The 21366-nt window shown below is 45.9% G+C and overlaps 1 protein-coding gene across 20 annotated transcripts in view; it reads right to left on the bottom strand.

The window, feature by feature from the left end:
* The window catches only part of LOC119185819 (uncharacterized), a 150376-nt gene that overhangs the window by 23988 nt on the left and 105022 nt on the right, over positions 1-21366 (bottom strand). For 17 of the 20 annotated variants that reach the window (XR_012887480.1, XM_075879883.1, XM_075879885.1 and 14 more), the window contains 4 exons: positions 18958-19109; positions 13985-14124; positions 3684-3812; positions 1507-1661 (listed from right to left, as the gene is read on the bottom strand). Coding sequence is in view for 19 of the 20 variants with exons in the window: in XM_075879883.1 (XP_075735998.1) it covers positions 1507-1661; positions 3684-3812; positions 13985-14124; positions 18958-19109 (576 nt within the window). In the remaining variant the exon portion in view is untranslated. Of the gene's footprint in view, positions 1-1506; positions 3820-13984; positions 14125-18957; positions 19110-21366 lie in introns of those variants that run through there. The other 3 variants (XM_075879898.1, XM_075879895.1, XM_075879896.1) reach the window with 3 other exon arrangements.

The raw sequence follows: 21366 nt of genomic DNA, 5'->3' as shown, positions 1-21366 counted from the left end.
ACCGTCCAACGAATGACGTCTTAAATTTCACGTCTGTCCTATGCTGGTGACATTTCCAATTGTATTCCATAAAAGGCAGATACCACGAATAGTAATAATTAAAGATATGCAAAGCACGAATGAGGAAGATTGATTGTAAGTCATGCATGCCATACATGCATGACTTCTATGCCATGATTATCATGTTTGCGCCTTGCATTTGTGTTCGTCGTTCATTCAAGTCACCTCATACCAAATTTTATATTAGTGAACCTAGTGAAACAGCTGTGAACACACTATGAGCCTAGCATGTAATCATGTTTTACATGACGCGCATGTCTTGATTATTATGTTAAGACATTTCATTGACCTTCGTCGTGTATACACGTCAGACATTACCAAATTTGGTATATGTGAGGGTAGAAATACGGCCGCGATCACACTATGAGCGTAGCAGGTAGACATGTTTTACATGACACGCCTGTTAAGATGATCATGTTTGGACATGTATTTAAGTTTGTCTTCCATTCACGTCACATAATACTAGATTTGGTATAAATGGAGCTAGCGAAAAGGCCGCGAGCGCACGATGAGCGTGACGTGAATGCATGGTCAGGGCCTGCCACTTATATTCATCATGCAGTCATGTGTTACCATACCAGCTTTTTCAATATGCCATGTGATAGAAACCACCGCAAGAGCAGCAATACTATGACATGTAAATAATGACATAGACATCATTATTTACATGTTATAACAAGTCACTTGTACTCGTCATACAGTCATGGCATTTCATATCAAATTTGGTATAGATCTCATCGAAATGACCAGGAGAGCTAGGAGTTGTAGGTAGGTAGGTAGGTAGGTAGGTAGGTAGGTAGGTAGGTAGGTAGGTAGGTAGGTAGGTAGGTAGGTAGGTAGGTAGGTAGGTGGGTAGGTGGGTGGGTGGGTGGGTGGGTGGGTGGGTGGATGGGTGGGTGGGTGGGTGGGTGGGTAGGTAGGTAGGTAGGTAGGTAGGTAGGTAGGTAGGTAGGTAGGTAGGTAGGTAGGTAGGTAGGTAGGTAGGTAGGTAGGTAGGTAGGTGGGAAACGGAGAGGTTGGTAGAGAGGTAGGTAGTAGGTAGGTAGTAGGTAGGATTGTTGGTAGGTAGGAGTGTAGTATTATATGACGTAAGGCTAGCAGCTAACTCTTCCGGATCCAATCCCGTGCAACTCGACAAAACCCCGGTATAGGCAAAATGTAGAACTGTTCTTTGTGATGTCTGTGATCTGAACATGAAATAAGCAATGGGAGCGAAGCACGTATACGAGCTGTCTGCTTATGTCTGCTAAGAAGTGATGTCAACTGCGAAGACAGCATGTACACTAGCTCTCACAATTGTGCCCTTGTGATTAAGGTTCGCAGTTGCTGCTTGAGCAATGCGAACAATTTGCACCTCACACACAACATGGCCGCGATGGTAAAATCCCTGTGAAAATGCCCATATATTTGTAATCGCATTAAAACGCAGAAAACATGGGCACACACCTGCTCAGACTGAATGATGTCCGGGCTGATGACGCCTCCCGGTGGCTGCGTCAGGAGCTTGTCCCAGCCCTTGACCGTCTCGGCATTACAAGGCCCGTCCTCAACCTCGCCATAGTCGAGTCGCAAACGCTTGCTGCTCCATTCATCCTGGCTCTCTGGAAATCAAACCACTTCTCAAAACACTGCAGTGAGCAGGTGCACAAATGTTAGCCGGCATATCTCATGGTGCGCTTGCAAATTTTCGGTAAGAAGATGCAACCACCGCTCAATAGGGTGTACAAGTGAAGATAACAGTATGGTGAATTCTGAAACAGAAACATCTCTATTGGATTCGAGAATAGTAGTGTCAATTAGAAGTGAAATTCAGAAAGCAAACACTGCTAAGTGTGGGAGTTAAAATTTTAAATACAATGCACTCCTTTTAATCACAACCTGAAGAAGGGACCAGGAAAATATGTTCTGTTTAAAGGGCCACTCACCAGGCCCCATTCAAAACTTTAGTTAGACAAAGGAAGTTGTTGGGTGTCCGATGAGGAACATTTTGCCACAGAAATTTTTCAATCGTTTCGTCACGAGTGGAGAACACGGGTTTTCTCAAGCGGCGCGAAACGAGGATGACAGGAAGCGAGCTCGAAACCCTTGCCGCTCCTCCATGTAGCCTTCGCAAGCCTAATATCTTCCCCACTTCCTCAGGCATAGGACAAGAGGTCACTTGCGCATGACGTGCCCAAACAAGTCCAACCCCCGAGCACACGAGCTGCGTTGCTTTGTTAACCAGCGTTATTTTGTGGCCTTGTGCCTGTTTCTGCAGGATTCTTTACAAACGCTGGCTTAGTCGTGGTAGAATAGATGAGCACAATCAGTGCGCGAACGCGTAGGAGCATTACACAGCTGTCAACTCGATGCGCTGACCGCGGAACCACTGGGACACGAACGCATGCGAAACGCCAGCACATTAGCCCCCCATCTCACTGCAATTCACGGGGGAAAAATGAGAAAAAAGGAACGCTCACAGTCACTTATTGCGTTTCAATATTTATCTAGAGCTTTATTATACTCTTCAAGCAATAAATTACATAAACTACGCATTCCGTGTTAAATAATTTTTACCATGTTACGTGCCACTGTTTGCAATGTCAGAGCAGAGCCGTCTACGTAGAGCATAGAGTTTCTCAATATACACTAGAGGGAACTCTGGCGATAGTGTCTATGGGAGCTGCAACACACGGTGCTTCTGTGAGCATTGGAATGATGGGTAGTACACACATTTGTCTAATATTCGTACTTCTGGCCTGCTTCTGGCTCCGTGTGTGTTTGTGTGGCTTGAAGTTGTTTTATCACGAAACAAATATTAGCAAATAATCAGCGGTTGTTCTTCACCATTTTATTTTTTTAGACGTACCTTTCCAAATCAGGTGATGAAGTTCAAAATAGTTGAATCTTTCTTTCGAAACAAAACCGAAAAACAGCAATAAACGAAGCCGCAAGTATGATTCGCCATCCTCAAGGACGAAGACTAGGCAAATGTGTGTACTACCCATCATTCCCATGGTCGCTGAACTATCGCAGCACCAGAGTGCCCTCTAGTTAATTTTGTGAAACTGTGTGACGTAGAGGACCAACGTCACTACATCGCCTGTACGTAGGGCTATTCATACGCCCACGTCATGCCCTCATTCTCTAGGCACGCGCTGCCTGGAGGAAGGGAGAGCAACGTTCATCTTGAAATTTGACCCATATCCACGGCGTGTAGCGTTGCGAGATTTGGCAGACATGATCATGAACGCCTCTTCTACGCATTGCGCTTGTCAGCTTAAAATTTTCAAACCTGGTCAGTGGCCCTTTAACAGGAGCTCCATTTACTAAGAGGTGAACAGGAAAGCAGTATATAGACATGAAAAGAACCATTTTAACTTGTGCTTAGAAATACAATGAACGCATCGGTATATACAGCTGCAGGCTATTAAATCTTATCGTGCTGCTCATATTACTCTGCTTTTGACAAACATGTCCCCACACATTCAAGAGAAAATATTAACACTTCCAGTAATTACAAAACTCACTACAAAACCTTGTTAAATTGAATGCTGTGCAATTCTACTATAAGTAATTAGTACATTCCTTGGAAGTCACTCACTTTATGAGAGGCCTACTCTGCAGACAAAGAAACAGTGCACCTTGAAGCTGCCTCTCCTCCTTCTCCATGCGGGTAAGCAGCACCTGCTCCTGTATGGCCTTGCGCCACAGAGAGCGATGTTCGTGCCGCGTCCGAAAAACAACAAGGCCAGGGGTGAGTGGCCACCTTCCTGGATCCTCCGAACAATCAAAACTCGCAAATAAGGTACAGTGCAACCAGATTACATATCAAACTATTTGTAACATGACAATGCTTCAGAATGGTTTCATAGATAGTTTTATGGCTACGACATCGAAGAAACAAAACCAAAACACAAGATATATCCAACATGAGGCACTGTGATACGTCCTAAGATGTTGGCTTTACCACAAAAGAGTTCACGTTTCTTCACAAAAAGGGACTTCCTCACGTGCATTTCAGAGAACAGTGTTATTATAAGGGTGTACGCAGAGCAAGCAGAAACAATCGTTAGCCACTGCATGCTTCCTCCCATAATTCCTTGTCTTTACAGCCATTGCGCAAGGTTGACGTTCGCTCCTCTACTCCCCTTGTTCACAAAATGGCTGCCATAAATTTAAGAACCTTGCTGTAGGCAAACCTTACACTAATCAAACAGTTATACATAGAGGAACGTAGACTGGCGTCGCCTCAGCGTACAGCATCCCAAGAAGCAGTACCGCAAAGTCAACAGGCACACAGAACTTTGCACCAAAAATACTGTTTTAATTAAAAAGCCTGATGCAAATATATGATATATTAAACTTATTTTTATTTTTTAGCAAGTTTCATATATCCAGGTTACCCCACTACGGTGGTCTAGTCGCTAATGTACTCGGCTGCTGACCCAAAGGTCGCGGCATTGAGTCCCGTCTGCGGTGGCTGCGTTTCTGATGGAGACGGAAATGTTGTAGGCCCTTGTGCTCAGATTCGGGTGCACGTTAAAGAACACCAGGTGGTCAAAATTTCCGAAGCCCTCTACGACGTCTCGCGTAATCATATGGTGATTTGGGGACGTTAAACCTACATATCAATCAATCAATCAATCAATCAATCAATGATATATCCAGGTTGGACTGCACTGCATAATTTTCGACGAGCACACATTCCTTATAAACTACATAAAAGGATTTCAAAGGGTGTATATTTGTGATTAAGCCTAACAATGAAATTACGAAGTACACTGGCTAACTCTAAATTAAAATAATATATAAATACACTTTTCCTGCTGTTTCTCTGAAACGGGAAGAGAACCAACAAAAGAACAATAGCATATGTAGTAAAATTAAAGAATAATCTGATTCAATTTGTCTGACGTACTCCTAAAAATCCCGAGCATGTACTCCCGCATGGTCAGAAACTACAATTACTGATGGCTGTGGAGGAACCTCAGTGTAGAATGCGCATCTGTGCTGCTTATGAATGCTCCTGTGAATGCGCATCCATTTACTGTTTTTACTGAACCATCAAGAATCTTCGTGTGAAATTACATATGTTATCACAAGGGGGGAATATTTAAATGTTACGACTACTTGTAACAACTGATAACATAACCCTGAGGCAACACAGTAAAGGTACTAAAAAGTGTGCATACAAGTAAATGCTCTTAGAACTTTGGCTTTTTGGAATTGTCACTGCAGAATTCTGCGGTGGAGAGCACATACTTCCCCATGGTGTATTCACAAAATAACTCAAATGCTACAATGTTGACTTGTGCTATCCCCATAGGCTGGCCAGAATAGCTTCTACAGCAAGGCTTTTATTACAGCGAAAGAAATCACAACAAGGTTGGCGTACGCCATGTTTTCTGCTACCACCGCCATCGACTATCACGCAAAATAAGAAACAACTAGGTGAATAAAAAACATCCAAAGATACAATGGGGTTCACACCCAAGTTTCCTGTGCACCAACCAAGTACTCTAACACTGAGTTATGCAGGTACTTCGATCTCTGTTTCAAACAGATCCTAGGCAGGCTTCATGTAGGGAAACAAGTCGCAATAATGTGTGTAATATCGCGCTATAGAACAACAAAGGAACTGCCAGACGTCACACAGTGTAAAATTCATATCAAGTTGGCTGTTGAATTGTACAACCCATTACAATAGCGCTATGCTATATTCTTCATCGTCATCAGCCACATGATAAAATGTTACGCAAAGTAATTTGCATGTAACGGGTAGTGCGCTTCTTCTAACAATGACAAAGCATAACATAGAGAATGTCTTTCTACTAAACAAAAACTTTGATTTATGGCGTAGTGGGTATCCTACAGGTCTGCTTCTAGTAATTACCCAAAGACTGTTAAGAAAATCCTCTGAAAGGTCGCTCTTCACGCAGCACACGCAGCACGCAAGATGCAGCTCAGTTAAAACTTTTGCTGTGACTTTTGCTGGGTCTTTCTTTTTCCTCCCTTTAAATAAATACACACTGAAGAGTTGGATGCTTTGCACTCGGTTCGCCGGAATTTATCTATCGACAATAAATAAGCACTGACAGAAAAATTGTGTTTTTTGTCGCAAAGGGTAGCTTACAAACCTGTAATCACGGCTGCAAACCTCGTTTGCACAAGTGCACGATGGTTGTAGACAAGCTTTTAGAGCACCCAGTTTCAGTTTCAAAGAGCACCGAGCTAGGTAAGAGTTAGGTAGGAGGTAATCCCAGCTGGCCAAATGACTACGAAGAACCATGTCGGCACCCCATGCGAGAGCGTGCGCCACTCTGAACGTCAGCACATTCACTGCACACCAAGCACCAGACCCCGAGGGCGAAATCACCGGTAGCGCAAGCACATGGCGTGAGCCAGCAACTAGCCAACACGAACACGTGACCTAGGTTTATTTACAATGTCCCAGCAAGGCTGTTAGAGTCTAAATGGGCTCCGCATGATGGTCAATCACGCACGTGATCTTAAAGATTGGCTTTAAACAAGTTCTAGGTTATATTTTCCCTTGATATAATTTAGATGTTGTGTGTGCCACCCTATAATTCTATCTCCCTCATATCACCTGTGTCAGCGGTCCTTTAGAGGGTCTACAGAAAAGAAAAAAAGAGAGATATTCACTTTATTTAAACATATCTTGAGGAGGGTAAGACAGGGCCATTCTGGCCCTTAATTCAACCTGAAGGCTCCGCCCAGGATGGCGCTGGCAGCCGAAAGCTTGTAGCGGTGTCCCGGGCCGTCTGGACTGCCTGTAGTTGCTGCTTGCGTTTGTTGCTCTTGAGGGCTTCCAGCCAAGCCTCTTGGGTATTCAGTTGTGCTGCGCTTTGGGTAGGGCACAGCCAAAGTATGTGTTCGAAATCGCAATAGGGATGATTGCAAAGGCAGTAGTGCGTGGTGTGTCGGGGTGGACTCAGTGTAAGGCGGATGGTGTTATGTACGTACGTGTTTGCAAGCTTCTTGAAGTTAGACCTTGTGCGTTGTTACGTTTTGGGTGCGGTGCTAGGAAGGCACGTCTTTGTCCCCATAATATTAAGTGATTTTGTTGTATGTGAGTGCTTTGCCCTGGCTGCAGAGATTCTCGTACCACTCACACGTCGAGGGGTCGTTGTCCGTGGCGCGGCGTGTGAGCTCACTCACCAGGTGGTTGACCTCATCATTGGAATTGCAGTGGTCGAGTCCCGGTAACTGTCCCATGTGGGCTGGGAACCAAGATACGTAGATTTGAGCTTTCTTTTCTTTAATATGGGTTTCTCTGCTTTCGCACTCTCTTATTGCGTTGACGTTAAGTTTTCCAGTGCTTCTGGCTACTAGGCAGGCCGCGAACGTTTTTGCCGCCTTGTATATTTTGTATATTGTGGAGTATGCTTGGCAGCTCTGCAAGGCAAGCGCGATCGCCATTTTCTCTGCTTCATGGACATGAATTGTTTGGACGGTTGCCGCGTTTATGAGTTTTCCGTCTATATAAACGACCGCTATGGCAAACGCCTCCCTGCCGTAGTACTGGGCGGCATCTACGAATAGCGTTTTTGCCACGTTTATGAGCGCCCTCGCTCTGTCCTTCCTTCGCCCTTTGTTGAACGTTGGGTGAACGTTGGGTGAACGTTGTGGGGGATTGGATCAACCCTAGTGTCTTTCCTCACGTCATTACCAAGTTGGGTTCTTTTCTCTGGTTGAAAAATTAGGCAAATGCCTGCGTCTAGTCGGATGAGATGGCCTGCCTGCGTCAACGATAGGAATGTGATCTGTGCCACTCTTTGAGCCTCAAAAATTTCTTCGGCTCTGTTGCGCAGACCGAGTTGCTCGAGTTTCTCGTTGCTCGCGCTATTAGGCAAGCCGAGTGCCGTTTTCAGTCCCTTGCGGAGCATAGAGTCGACCTTTTTGATTTCAGCCTTCGTAAGTTTCAGAAACAAGAACACGTATACTACGTGACTTGCGGGAAAGGCGTGATACGCCTTCATGATGTTGTCTTCTAGGAGGCCTGCTCTCTTGTTGGCGATTCTAGCATTGACTCTTGCAAAGTTGTTCGTGCTTTTTTCGAGGTGCTTGAGTGCTTCCTTGCTGTGGCCCTCCTTGGAATTTAACGTTAGTCCTAGTACCTTAAACATATATACTTGCGGTATCGTTTGGTTGTTCTCAGCTTTGAGCAATACTTGCTGCTCCTCTTCGTGCGAATTTCTTCGAGAGTGAAAGAGCGTTAGAGTAGATTTAGTGGGGGACAATGCGAGTCCAGTTGACTTAAGAAATTCTTCGGTTGTATTCAGTGCTTGTAGAATTATTCCTTCCAAGGCACCATATGAGTGGCCACATGGGAGCCATATGGTAATATTATCCGCGTTTATGGCATGGTGCACAGATGGCATTTGAGCGAGCTTTTCCACAACCTGTGCATCGCCACATTAAATATCAATGGAGCGAGCACTGACCCTTTGGGGTGCCGATATTTCCGAGTCGTTCGGGTTCACCGCATTGCTCTCCTATGCGTCTGGCGGCGGTTCGTTTCGCCAGAAAGGCTTTATAGTAGTTGCAGAATTTTTCGCCTAAGTTCATGTGCGAAATTTCACCCAGTATGAGTTCATGTTTTATGGTGTCAGAGGCCTTGGCTAGGTCCAGGGCTAATAAGACTTTGGGCGTGTGGAGGAGCCCGTAACATATGTGTTCTCTTAACATCAACATGGCATCCTGTGTGGACAGTGCTATGCCGAAGCCAATAACGTTGTGTCGAAAGAGCCCATATGCTCTCAACGTGGTTCGTGATATTGTTGAGTATTGCATTCTCAGCTACTTTTCCAACGCAAGATGTGAGTGATATGGGTCTTAAGCTATCGATGCTCAGCGGTTTTCCAGGTGTCGGGATGAGCGAAACCTTGGCACTACGCCATTCTTGTGGCACGGTACTCGTTTCCCATGCCTCATTTATCTTCTTAGTAATGATTAAAATTGCTTTATCGTCTAAATTCCGTAGCAGTTTATTGCCGATACCGTCTGGCCTTGGCGCTCATGTACCATTGAGTTGCTGTAGAGCGTACCGTATTTCAACTTCGCTGAATGGTTCGTCTGGATTTTCTTACGGTCGACCTCCACATGAGAGATTTTCGTTTTCCCGCGCTACTGATTTGCTTTGCAGTGGGAGATATTTTGGCCTAGCGTTTTGAGGAGAGCTTGGGATTCACCACTATCCTGGGCGTGCTTGTGCACCAATCGTTCAATTTGCAGCTGGGTGCCGCCTCTGGTGGGTTTCTCACTGTCCGCCATAAGGTGCTTGAGCAGCCCCCAATTTCTTCCCCTCCGAATTTTACCATCTGCTTCGTCACATGTGTTGTTCCACTGCTGTGCGATGAGCGTTTTGGCGTGAGATTCGATTTCGGGGCCAAGGTGCGCGATTTTTGTGCGTAAGTGTCTGTTGAAATTGTTTTTACGCCAAGCTTCTTTTGGCTCATGCTTTTTCTGCAGCAAAGAGGCCAGGTGAGAGTCCATGGCCTGGAGGGCTTCATCAGTCTCGACTTCTTTGGTGGCCTCAATCGCTGCTATTTTTCATTCGCTTAAGTGGGCTTCATATGATAGTTCTGTACTTCCCTTCTGCTCCCTTTTTTACAGAACTGCTTCAGTCTGTGATTTTGAATTTTCTTGGCGCTTTTGCCTCGTTCTGAACGGCAAATTCTAGGATGCAGTGGTCGTTACCTAGGTCCTCGGCGAGGTTATCCCAGATAGCTCTGGCTTTCTTGGTGAAGGTTAAGTCAGGCATTGTGTCCCGCTGTACCGAATCACGTTTTCTTGAAGGGAGGACAAGGTTGTTTATAAGCTGCAGGTCCAGCGCATTCGCGCTTTCTGCTCACTCGGTGCCATTGCCTTCGCTTTTTAAGTATGCCCACTTGGTGCTCTTGGCCCACTACTATGAGCCCGCTACTATGAGCACATTGCCACCCGCCATTTTTACGCCGAGGTAAGATGTCTGTTGAAATCTCTTTTCTTATCTGATGGAGGACTGTAAACATTGAGCACAAAGATGCTTCTTTTACCTGCCCTGTGTGGTAAGATTTCCACCAAGACCGTTTCAAGGCCTTTTTGTACACGGGGGCGTCCCTTTCGGTGAACATCATGTCCTTCCTGGTGAAGGTAGCAACTCCTCCCGTATTGATCTGCTCGGGGTGCAGGGTTGGCCTGACTACCCTGTACCCCTGTATGCCAATGCTTTTAGCTGTTTGGCTTTCTCCACATTCCTGTAGCAATATTATATGCGGCTTTTTTACAGGCTAGCAATAGTTGTGTTAGTGGAGCTTTGCATTTCTGATGGGAGTTACTGTCTTAGTGCAGGATCTTGATCTCGTTACGGTCAGCGGCAATTTTGGCTCGGTAGCTTGTGTGCGTCGCGGCTCGTTACCTCCGCGAGATTGCGTGCTTTGACTGGTCGGACTTTAGCTCTAAAAGTTATGCACGGCACGCTTTGTCCGCGCTCAGGATTTGAGGGGCAGCCACCACAGGTGGGTTAGATACCATCTTCTCCGGGCTCACGAACCTCTGGTCAGCTTTGTCAGAGTAAGTCTTAAAGGTTTCCATAAATTTGGCAAGCGTGCTCGCCAATGTATCAGTTTCGTCGTTGAGTTTAGTTATCGTGGACTCCGCATTTGTCAGTGGGGCTTGTTTATCATTCGAGGTCATCTTGATCTTCTCAGTCGTGTCGCTGTCGCTGTCTACGGCTTTGCATTTTGTGTGTGTTGTGGATCGTTTGTTGTAAGCGTGTTGTCGGTAGTGCTGGTGAGCTCGACAGATTAATTCCATGGCCGCTCTCTAATCCAGCTATTAAAGCCCGGAGCTCAAGCTTCTTCTTGAGGGCCCTTTTTCTTGTTCAAGTGCTAGAATACGAAAATCGGGAGCATGCTCTGGCTCTGCCTTATCTTTGTGCTGACTACTTGTGCTTCGTAATGCACCTTCAACCCTGCTGGCCCAGGATCTATTGTTCTGCCGCTGCAGCTGCGTGGCGGCTGCTCTCATTCTCAATCGACATCTGAAGCAATCCCGAGATGACAGGCGGTTGCCGGATCCTGACAGGGTCGAGGGGTGCCCTCCAGAACGAGAACGCCCTCTGGATCAAAAACGCTTTCTGGATCGGGAACGCCCTCTGGATTGGGATCTCCCCCTGGATGGAAAACGGTGATGGACGCTCGAGGCGTTCTCCCGTCCCGGAACTTAGTTGTGGCAGGGTTCCTTGAACGTGACAGATGTGGTGCGTCTTGATGTTGTTGTACTTGCCACTCTTGCTTTCTGTGTCTTCTTTTCCTTCTCACTATGTATGGAATGTGGAAGCATCTTTTGCATTCGCAATCTCCGGTGAGGTGATTGCCATCGCAAAGCTTGCATTTCGGCTCGCTGTGATGCATGCCATTTTTTGTAGCGTATCACCGCAGCTGTTACATTTCTTGCTCGTTGCATTTGTGTGCCGGCAAACATCAGCGCGACGGCCGACTCCTCCGCACGTTCCGCAAACATGGACTTGTCACTTGTAGAGCGAGCAGGGAATTATGGCGGTTCCGCATATCACTGTGCTCGGAACACGCAACCCGTCGAAGAGGATTGCGACGACTTTGGTCTTTTTAATGCGTCTTGCCTCAATGGCAGTGGGATTTCGGTAGTGCACAATCAGGCATTTGAGCGCTGCGTCGTCAAAGGAGAGGTCAATGTTCTTGATGACGCCCTTGCATGTATTACCGGGTACTGCCACGTATGTGAAAACTTCGAACGAGCCTTGGTTTGTGTGTAGTTTCTGCACGTTCACGTAAGATGTAGCATTATTTTGGTGTGGCGCAGAAATAACAATGATGTTTTGCATATCGTTGTGGCAAATCGTGTCCTCCCATGCTTGTTCGTTGGTGATCTGGGTGACCATGATCACGGCTTTCGCCATCAGAACGAGGTCGACTCTTGCTACGTCCGATCCTCCTCTTGGTCTTATGATTTCCCTGATCTAGTCCTTGGGTAGACGGGGTAGCCTGGAAGCGGATACCACACTGTGTAGTGCCGATTGACTCTTTTTGAAGACCCTGGGGTGCTTCAGTTGGTTCTTGTCCTCGATCGTCCCAGTGGCCAGCTCCTCGTTCGGAGGAGTCGTCTGTCTTCGGCGTCCCATGGCGGTGGCCCATCCTTGTCCGTCGAAGATCTCCGCGCTTACTTCCATTCCCTCCACGGTTATGGTGGAAGGCATTTCCTGTGCCTGGTTGTCGGCTGCGACGTACGGAGGATGATCCAGTAGCTGCCGCGTCTGGCCGAGCCCTTGGCTACGTTTACGCCAACCCTAGGTGTGGTTAGGGGTATCGGGAATGCTCGCCGCGTCGCAACTTTAAAGTCACAAAAGATGTCAAAAAGTTCACTCACCGCCAAAACTGTCGTCTCCACTGAAACCGCAGAGCTTGCTTGTTCGAATAAGAACAAAGTCAAGTGATCTTGGCGCAAAAAAAAACGACCGGAAACATTTAGAAAAGCGGGAGCCGACGTTTTCACGTCCGTGCTCCTCGACGCCACCTAGCGATTCCTCGGTTTAAAGACAAAATTTTGGCTGCCATTGATTGCAGAAAATTGAAAGATTGACCGCTGAAATCTATTGGCACAACCTCCCGTTCAGGAAACAACTAGAGCAAAATAACAAATTTATTGTGTTTTTACAAACTGCCGACTGTAGCTACCTTGCCGTCAAATAGAGGATGTGACGTTTGGTGACGATTTAAGAATTGTACACTTTATCATGACAACTATGTCTACATTCACCGACAAAAAGGGCAAGAAGGGGAAGATGGACAAGAAATTCACAAATAGGAAGTGGGCGCTAAAGCCAAAGTTTCAATAACTGAACTTGCCTTTCAAAGGCTGAAACAATAGCAGCCTTGAAAAAGACAAGCCCTATTGTCAAAACGTTGGCTACAGCACCGACTCTCTGTTTGCGGTTTTCTCAACCACAAACCCTGTCTCTCAACCTACTCAGTTCTCACTCAGGTTTCAAGAACCACTACGAACAACCTGGCAGAACGTTACTCCCGACTAGTAAAAAGAACATAATGCTGGACGCGCCTCAGTATCTTTACAGAAGGAGTAGAGTGAGCTGTAAAGGGGAGGTGTAAAAGGGAAAGAGGAAGACAGGTACCTGTGCACCCAGCATAAGCCACGGTGAACGTGACACACGGCTCGTACTAGAATGCAGCCGCGGCGCGCTTACAGTCCTCCAAAATTACAGCCAACTATTCAAAAAGAAACATGAAATAAGCTCTGTTTATTGGAACAGTTACGTCTTTAGAGGGACGTCTTGAAGTCTTTGTCAGTTTTTTTTTCAATTTTAGTTGAGTATCCCTGTAAGCAAGCTGAACTTTACATAGGCTTATTTTTTATCAGCAGATTTTTTCTGCTCACCAGCAGTCCCTAGTAGTTTTCACGAACGACAACATTTCTCTAAGAGTGTTCACTGCATTTCTTTCTAGCTTGTAAACTGAACATGCCAGCTCTTTGCCGTACTCTGATACAGCTGCTGCCATTCTGCCTTTTTACATACATAAATGTTGCCACTTCTACAAACTCTGCTGGTAGCATATAGTTATTAATTCTTATATCTTGCGCTCTCGCGCGAGCAGTCGGTGCACTCTAGCGACACGGAGTGCGTGGACTCTCAATGATATTAGCAACATCATCATCATCTATCTCGGCCTGTTTGAATCCACTGCAGGGCGAAGGCCTCTCCCAGTGTTTTTTTATTAACTGTCTCCTTTGCGAGCTCATTCCAGTTTATCCTTGTCCATTTCTTAATTTCGTCATTCCATCCCACTCTTTGCGATGTAATGCTTTTCGAAGTGCAGACTAGCAATAGCTATTGGACATAATAAAGACTGTCTAGCAGTCACTTCATTCATTAGCAAAAGCTTACCGGTGTTGTTGTTCCTGCCTCGTAAGGGTGAGTTCACACGCTGAAAGACAGACTGCCGGCATAAGGTTTCCTCAGTAGCTGCCTCAGGTGGCTCCTCATCACTCGAAGAAGAGCACCGTGTGTGTTTCATCTTCCTGAATCTGTAGAGCAACAAAAGTTGTTCATATTGAAAACTGCACAGCAGAACGAGGACGAAAAAAGAAGAAACAATTGGACAGGCACAGACTTGCAACTAAGTACCTTATCAGAAAGAACTCACAGTTTTCTACAAATCCTTTGGTGTTCAGGTTTTTCGCCCACAATTGTTGTGCAGGTTCATGCAGCAAATTTATGCACATGCTTGGTCTCACCCTTGTTTATTTTAACGGCATCGTTGTGCCCATGACATCTTCTAGAATAAAACTATGTGCTCGTTTTAAATAATTTCTTAGTTGAGAGTCAGTGCCTGCCCTACCGTGTCTTCCTTCTTTGCTGTCATGTTGCTGAGCTGCTTTAAAGATGAATACCGACCAATTTGCCGAAATATTCCTTCTCCTACAAAAAATCTAGCCGCCTCCACTTTGTGAAAACTGTCGAAACAGCGAAGCTTATGCCCGGCCTGACACCATTTCCTCCCACTCCTTCTTACTTACGTTCTCTACCTACTTCTCAAGCGCACGCTAACACCACTCCCAATCTTCCACCCTTTAAAAAACAACGCACCGACACCCCAACCCCCCTTCTGGTTCGATCGATATCAATGCGAAGTTGAAAAATCTGTCCGATCGATTCGACAAAAAGCTCCAAGCACTAGAAGGCCACATTGAAACTAAATTGAACCCCCTTATCACCGACGTAAGTACAAAATTAGAGGCAGGCATAAACAGTGCATGGAAGCCATTCTCCAGAAGATGGTTGGCCTTCTAGAGACACGCCTGACACAGCTGCCTCCACTTGCCCCTACCTTTCCCCTCACAGCACCACCTGTGAGTGTGGATCCTCATATCTCCAGTAACGAAAGTTTAGCACCTCTCATCCATCCTCCTACACTCCATAATGGCAGGCAGGGCCAATATAATTCACTTCATATTATAACATGTAACTGCCGTAGCTTTCGAGGCAAACGCGTCCCACTGCAGCTTCCACTTCGCATGCTCTCCCCGACGCCCCAGGTTCTTCTTCTTCTTCAAGATACTGCTATGAAGGCCACACTTCTTAGTTAACCTCCACACACTCTGATACGACAGACGCACCTAGAGCGTTTACCCTTGTCCACCACAGTCTCACATACAAGACATACTACATCACATCACATACACCCTGCGTGATAACAGAAATTATTCGCCACACACATACCCTCTCATTCATAATTATCGCTAACATCTGCCACCCTCCATCACAAGCGATGGCCGTATTTGACTCTCTCTTCCAGGTGCTCCATCGACTGGCAGGGAAACATTCCTTGCTAGTAGGCGGCGATTACAACAGTCAGCATACTGACTGGGGATACAAAACAAACACTGAGGTCACAGGCTATGATTGCTCCTATAGAACCTCCAACTCTCCATCCACAACAGCTTTCAGACACCTACACGGATAGAAAACAGTGTCAGTATGGACACTAGTCCAGACCTGGTGCTTGGTCGCTCCCTCTCTACTGTCACACGGACGAGAACACAGCACACACTGGGCAGTGATCACTATATTATACACGCCTAGGTTCCCTTCGAACCACCCCGCCAATCCTCCAGGACACACAAACTTTTTGAGTGGGATGCTTTTCATGCTGCGCGTATCACCCGTACAAACAATCCGATCACGAACATCAGCGACCGGTTAGACTCTCTTCAGACCGATATCCAGCATCATAGGCCGCTGCTTGAAACTACCACAGACACCGCAACACTCAACAATGGACTTGCACATCACATCCTTTTAGAGTGGTGGAAACGGGGTAAACATAACAAGACACTAAAGAAACGCTTAGCCACTTTACAATCTGAAATCGAACATTCTGAGGAGCTATGCCACTTTAATTGGGGGCAGGTATGCGATGGCATCTCCGGCAGGGTTACCAGAAAAAAAGCGTGGCACCTCCTCAGACACCTATTTGACCCATCTCACACGAAAACCACTACCTAACGCTACGATGGAGGCGGCAATGTTGTAGGCCCGTGTACTCAGATTTGGGAGCACGTTAAAGAACCCCAGGTGGTCAAAATTTCTGGAGCCCTCCACTACGGCGTCTCTCATAATCAAATAGTGGTTTTGGGACGCTAAATCCTACAAATCATCAATCAACCACTACCCAACGCCACGTCACCTGGCTTATCCACACACACATGGACAACCCTAATGATATTTAAAATATACTTCGTGACACCTACACATTCCCTGGAACATCAACTCCTCTTTCATTATACACAGGACAACCAAACCTCTAACTCGGCATCAACACAACCGAGGTGGAGGTCAGAGCCGTCCTTTTGATTCTCCGCACAAAATCCACCCCCGGCATCGACTTGATCACCAACACAACAATGCGAAAGCTGGATGACAACTCAATCACTCGCATCACGGAGTATTTCTACAAATGTTGGAAGGAAGGCATGCTTCCCCAGTGGCGGCACCATGAGAAAAGTAATGTTCATATCAAAGCCCGACAAACCACTCACAATCCAAAACCTTCGCCCGATCTCACTAACTTCATGCTTGGGCAAGCTTTTCGAGCACGTTGTTTTGGCAAGGCTCACACAACATATGACTGACTATGACTTATACGCTCAAAGCATGGTTGGCTTTTGCTCCTATTTGTCCACACAAAATGCTATGCTACAAATCACCCACGATATATTTGAGCCAATCATTCCGGGCCACACGAAGCCCGTCCTAGCTCTGGGCTTATCAAAAGCATTTGATCGCGTCGAGCATCATGTCATCTTAACAGCTCTTCCTTCATTGAATGTGGGTACAAGTGTAAACACTTACATTCTGACCTTTCTCAGAGCACGGACTGCCGAACTTCAGTTCGGCCCACTCACTTGCCCTACATATGCACTAAAGAGCGTCGTCACACCACAAGGGTCCGTCCTCTCAACCTTCTTATTTAATGTTACTCTCATCTCCCTAGACCGACAACTGGCAACTATTCCTCACCTAAAAAACACCCTATATGCAGGTGACATCACGCTATGGTCTACCCATGGCAGTGATGATGACATACAAGACACCATTCAAACCGCCGCCAACCCAACACAAAACTATGCAGTCAGTGTAGGACTTACCTGTTCTCCAGAGATGTCCAGACTACTCTGCACCCATCCCAAAAGCCGCAACTCCCCTTCCTCCCCCATCGTTATCGAACTAGATGGCCGACCGGTACCTGCGGTTGAAACCCTTCGGATATTGGGCTTTCATATCTAAAGAGACGGTAAGAACACTTACACAATCCGGAAACTCAAGCAGGTTGTAAGAGCGATTTCGCAACTCATCCGCCGGGTCTCGGACCACCACCGGGGCATGAAGAAGGGTGATCTATGTCGCCTTATTCATGCATTCGTACTAAGCCGGGTGCTCTACTCCACTCCCTGCCACCAATTATCTCTCCGAGACACTGACGCCCTGGATGCTCTCATTCATCGCGCATACAAAGTAGCCCTCCACCTTCCCATAGGTACACCAACCGATTGACTTCTCAAACTGGGCTTTCGCAACACTATCGGGGAACTTACAGACGTGCACCGCCAAGCGCAATACCTTCGCCTCACACAAACTCACACCGGACGCCCCCGCCACCGTGGTCTAGGGGCTAAGGTACTCAGCTGCTGATCCACAGGTCGAGGGTTCGATTCCCGGCTGTGGCAGCTGCATTCTCGATGGAGGCGAAATTGTTGTAGGCCCGTGTGCTCAGATTTGGGTGCACGTTAAAGAACCCTAGGTGGTAAAAATTTCCGGAACCCTCCACTGCGGCGTCTCTCATAATCATATGGTGGTTTTAGGACGTCAAACTCCACATATCAATCAACCAATCAACTCACGCCGGACAGCATAACTTGCGGTCTCTTGGAATTCAGATACCTGCCAATGATCCGACATTACTCCCCATACCAAGACCCCTGCACTAAGAACTCCTTCTTACACCACTTCCCCGTAAGATGCTCCCCAGCCACCATGGTAAACGCCGCCGAGCTCGTGCGAGAACTCTACACAGGTGTTATGGCTCCGAATCGGACCCCGTATGGGTGGACGCCGCCTGCATGGGCGATGAATCAGTCGCAGTCATGGTGGATCACACTCTCTTCCCAATAAGTACACACACAATTTCTCCGGACACCTCCCCCGAATTCGCAGAGGAAGCTGCCATTGCCTTAGCAATTGTTAGCACTGAAACACGGTATGTTTTATCCGATTCCAAAACCGCAATTCTAAATTTCGCGCGATGCCGAGTTCACGTCCCTGCATTTTGCCCACTGGACTTGCCTGCTGGACCTGCCCCGTCATGTGGAGTTGATGTGGGTGCCCGCGCAGACCGGGAATTCTGTAAACGAGGCCGCCAATCTCTAAGCCCGAGGTTCTCTAAACTAGGCACTGGTGGCCTCCAATCCCGGATTCACGAAAGAGCGCGCGTACGCTTTCAACGAGCTGACTCGGGCCTATGGGGCAAAGCTTGGGCCTATGGGCCATAAAATTTTCAACCACGCGGGGTTCTTAAACCTGCACTGAAATCGTGCAGTACATAGGCGTCTGCCATTTTCCCTTCATATAACTACGAATTTCACAACTGAGATCTATCTTAAGGCCAGCAGCCAAGCACTGCAACCAATTTTAAACTTTTGTGGACCACGACGACTGTCAAACATTGGCTTCTCCGCAGATATAAGTACTGAGGTATACAGCAACCGCATTTTATGCTTACATTGATGGGTTATAGCGGCTCTGAACTCCTTTCTTATGTCCTCAAAAGCATTTTGTAAAATTTAGTAAACATTGCTTACATGTTCACTAGTGGGCTTCGCTTGGGTGTCTCTGGTGTGCTGAGAGTAGAGCTGCGCAGTCGCACCTCCCGTGGTGACGAGCTCCGCACTGGAGTGGTTGGGACACAGCTGCCTTCTCGGGAACTCATGGGTGATGGTTCACTCAGAGAGAGCTGGGCAGATCACCAAACATTGCAGTATTTATCTGAGTGACACTTCTTTGACAGGAGTGTGGTGTTCCTCTCTTAACTAATATTTCATCAATACTTCCTGATTGTCAAGGCGAAAAAATGAAAAAAGAAGTGCAGGCTAACCAGGATCACAGTCAGTTTGCTGCCACCGACTCATTCACAATAAGGAGAAACAACGAAGGAAGAGACAAAGTGTATGACTGCGCACATTTTTATTTCTGTCACACACCACACTCCACTTTTTTCTCTCGAAGTCCCAATTCCCAAAAGATACAAATGACCGTGTTTTCTTAGAATGCGTGAAAGGTTAGTGGCCATAAGTTAAAGTAGCAGAAGTGCAGCTTCAAGACAGTGAAATAAAAAATAACATCAATCAAAAATGTTTAAGAGCAAAAAGTGAAACGAAAGCAAACATGACATTGAGTGTAGCATTATTCGCAGATATGAAGACAAGGCACACGAAACAAATAAGACAGACAAGTAAGAGTGCACAAGGAGACAGAAACATGGAGAAGACAACACTGTGATGCTCAGAAACCTTGCATTAGGCGAATATAAAGAATATTGTGACATCAGTGGTCTCCTCGCAATAAATAAAATCTACATTCAGCAATATGATTTATTTCTGTCATTGCTAATCATACATTCCAACTATAAGACCTATAAGACCAAAGTCAGCAACAAAATCTGGTGCCCCAAGAAGTAATCTCTGCTTCAAAATAGTGCCAACGTTTCTAGCGCCTTTTCTATTCTTGTTTTAATTTATTTGTTAATTATTGTTACTCAACCATTGTTACCGGATAGGTGGGAAAGAATGCACAGCATAAGTGTTCAATTTTAGCAACAACAATACCAGCTACAATGCTGATGAGTGCAGATCAGGATATGCTGATATCTGTACGCAAAACTATCCTGAGACAGCTATGTTAACAGCAGTACCACCACATAAAACAGCCACGTTGTACACCCATCACTTCAAGATTGGCTAACGTTTACTACATCACCTTACAGCATGATCATTACTCACTCATATGCTAAATATATCTTGTGTTACTTTTTAGATAATAATCACATTTAAACAGAGCCGCATCTCGGAAAACAAATTTCGTTTGTCTGTAGCCTAGGGCCAAATATTTTTCGTTTTAAATGGGTTTTCACTGTGACCTAAAATACGCCACTCAGTTTTACAGTAAGTTGCGTAGTTTTTGTTCAGTACGATGACGATTTGTCAAAGACTGTTCTTTCTGAACAGACTTTTTCTGTGACTAAAAGAATGTGGTTATGAATCATTTTCTTCATGTTTCTCCACAATTACAGTATAAGCAAATAATGCGCAAAAATTGTAATGTGAGAAGTATTAGAATGCTTGTCACATAGTACTTGTTTGCTTTAGATTCGTAATATTTATACGAGGCGGTATCAAGTTTTAAAGCAGATACTTGCACTCATCACACATTAAGTAACATCAGTGGAAATTTGATCCTGGTCTGGCCATCACGAGCACCAAAACAAGATGTCTAATTTCAAGAAGTTACCCATACTGCCTCTTGAGAAATCAAAGCTCATCTGAGTGGCACACATATCCTCTTTAAATATATTTTTTCGATCATGAGATCTTGGGTATTATCTTTGTTTTGAGCATGTGGCATTGGTGAACTCCTCACGCGAAAGGCAATGGCAAGCAGTCAGGTGACCATTCCTAGGGGACTATAGACAAACAGCTGGTTACATATTTTAATAGCAACCTTGTGCTCTTAAACAGAGATATGTGTTTTGGCAAAAACTCACATTTTTCAAGTAGCATCATCTAAAATGACCTGGGGTCGTATTCACAAAACACACTTACGAAAAAAATTTTGCGCAAGAAGAGCTATGTTGCCTAAGCAGATTCATGAAACCACACAAACATCATAAGAGGCCATCGTTGTCACATTCGTCGCCGCAATAAGTGCGCTGCGACTGCCCGCGAACCTGTCAGCGATCGTGACGCAGTTGCTATATTTGCTTACGTCAACGTAAAATGCTCAAAAAATATTCCCGAAGCGAAGTTTTGCGTAAAAACAGCGTGTCGGCTACGAAGGAATCTCAAGAATGGTCCGGACCACTCTTACAAACAATGTGGCTACTTAAAACTGAAGCCGTGGCGGAATATCTGGGTGACCTGGCTAATTTTGACTCATTTACATTCATGTAGGGATGTCTGATGACTGCTGCCACGTTTTTATATATATCGGCATTT

This window comes from Rhipicephalus microplus, chromosome X, assembly GCF_043290135.1.
Source record: "Rhipicephalus microplus isolate Deutch F79 chromosome X, USDA_Rmic, whole genome shotgun sequence".
NCBI lineage: Eukaryota > Metazoa > Arthropoda > Arachnida > Ixodida > Ixodidae > Rhipicephalus > Rhipicephalus microplus.
The sequence above is the reverse complement of the archived record's forward strand: the minus strand, read 5'-3'. Positions and strand labels throughout refer to the sequence as shown.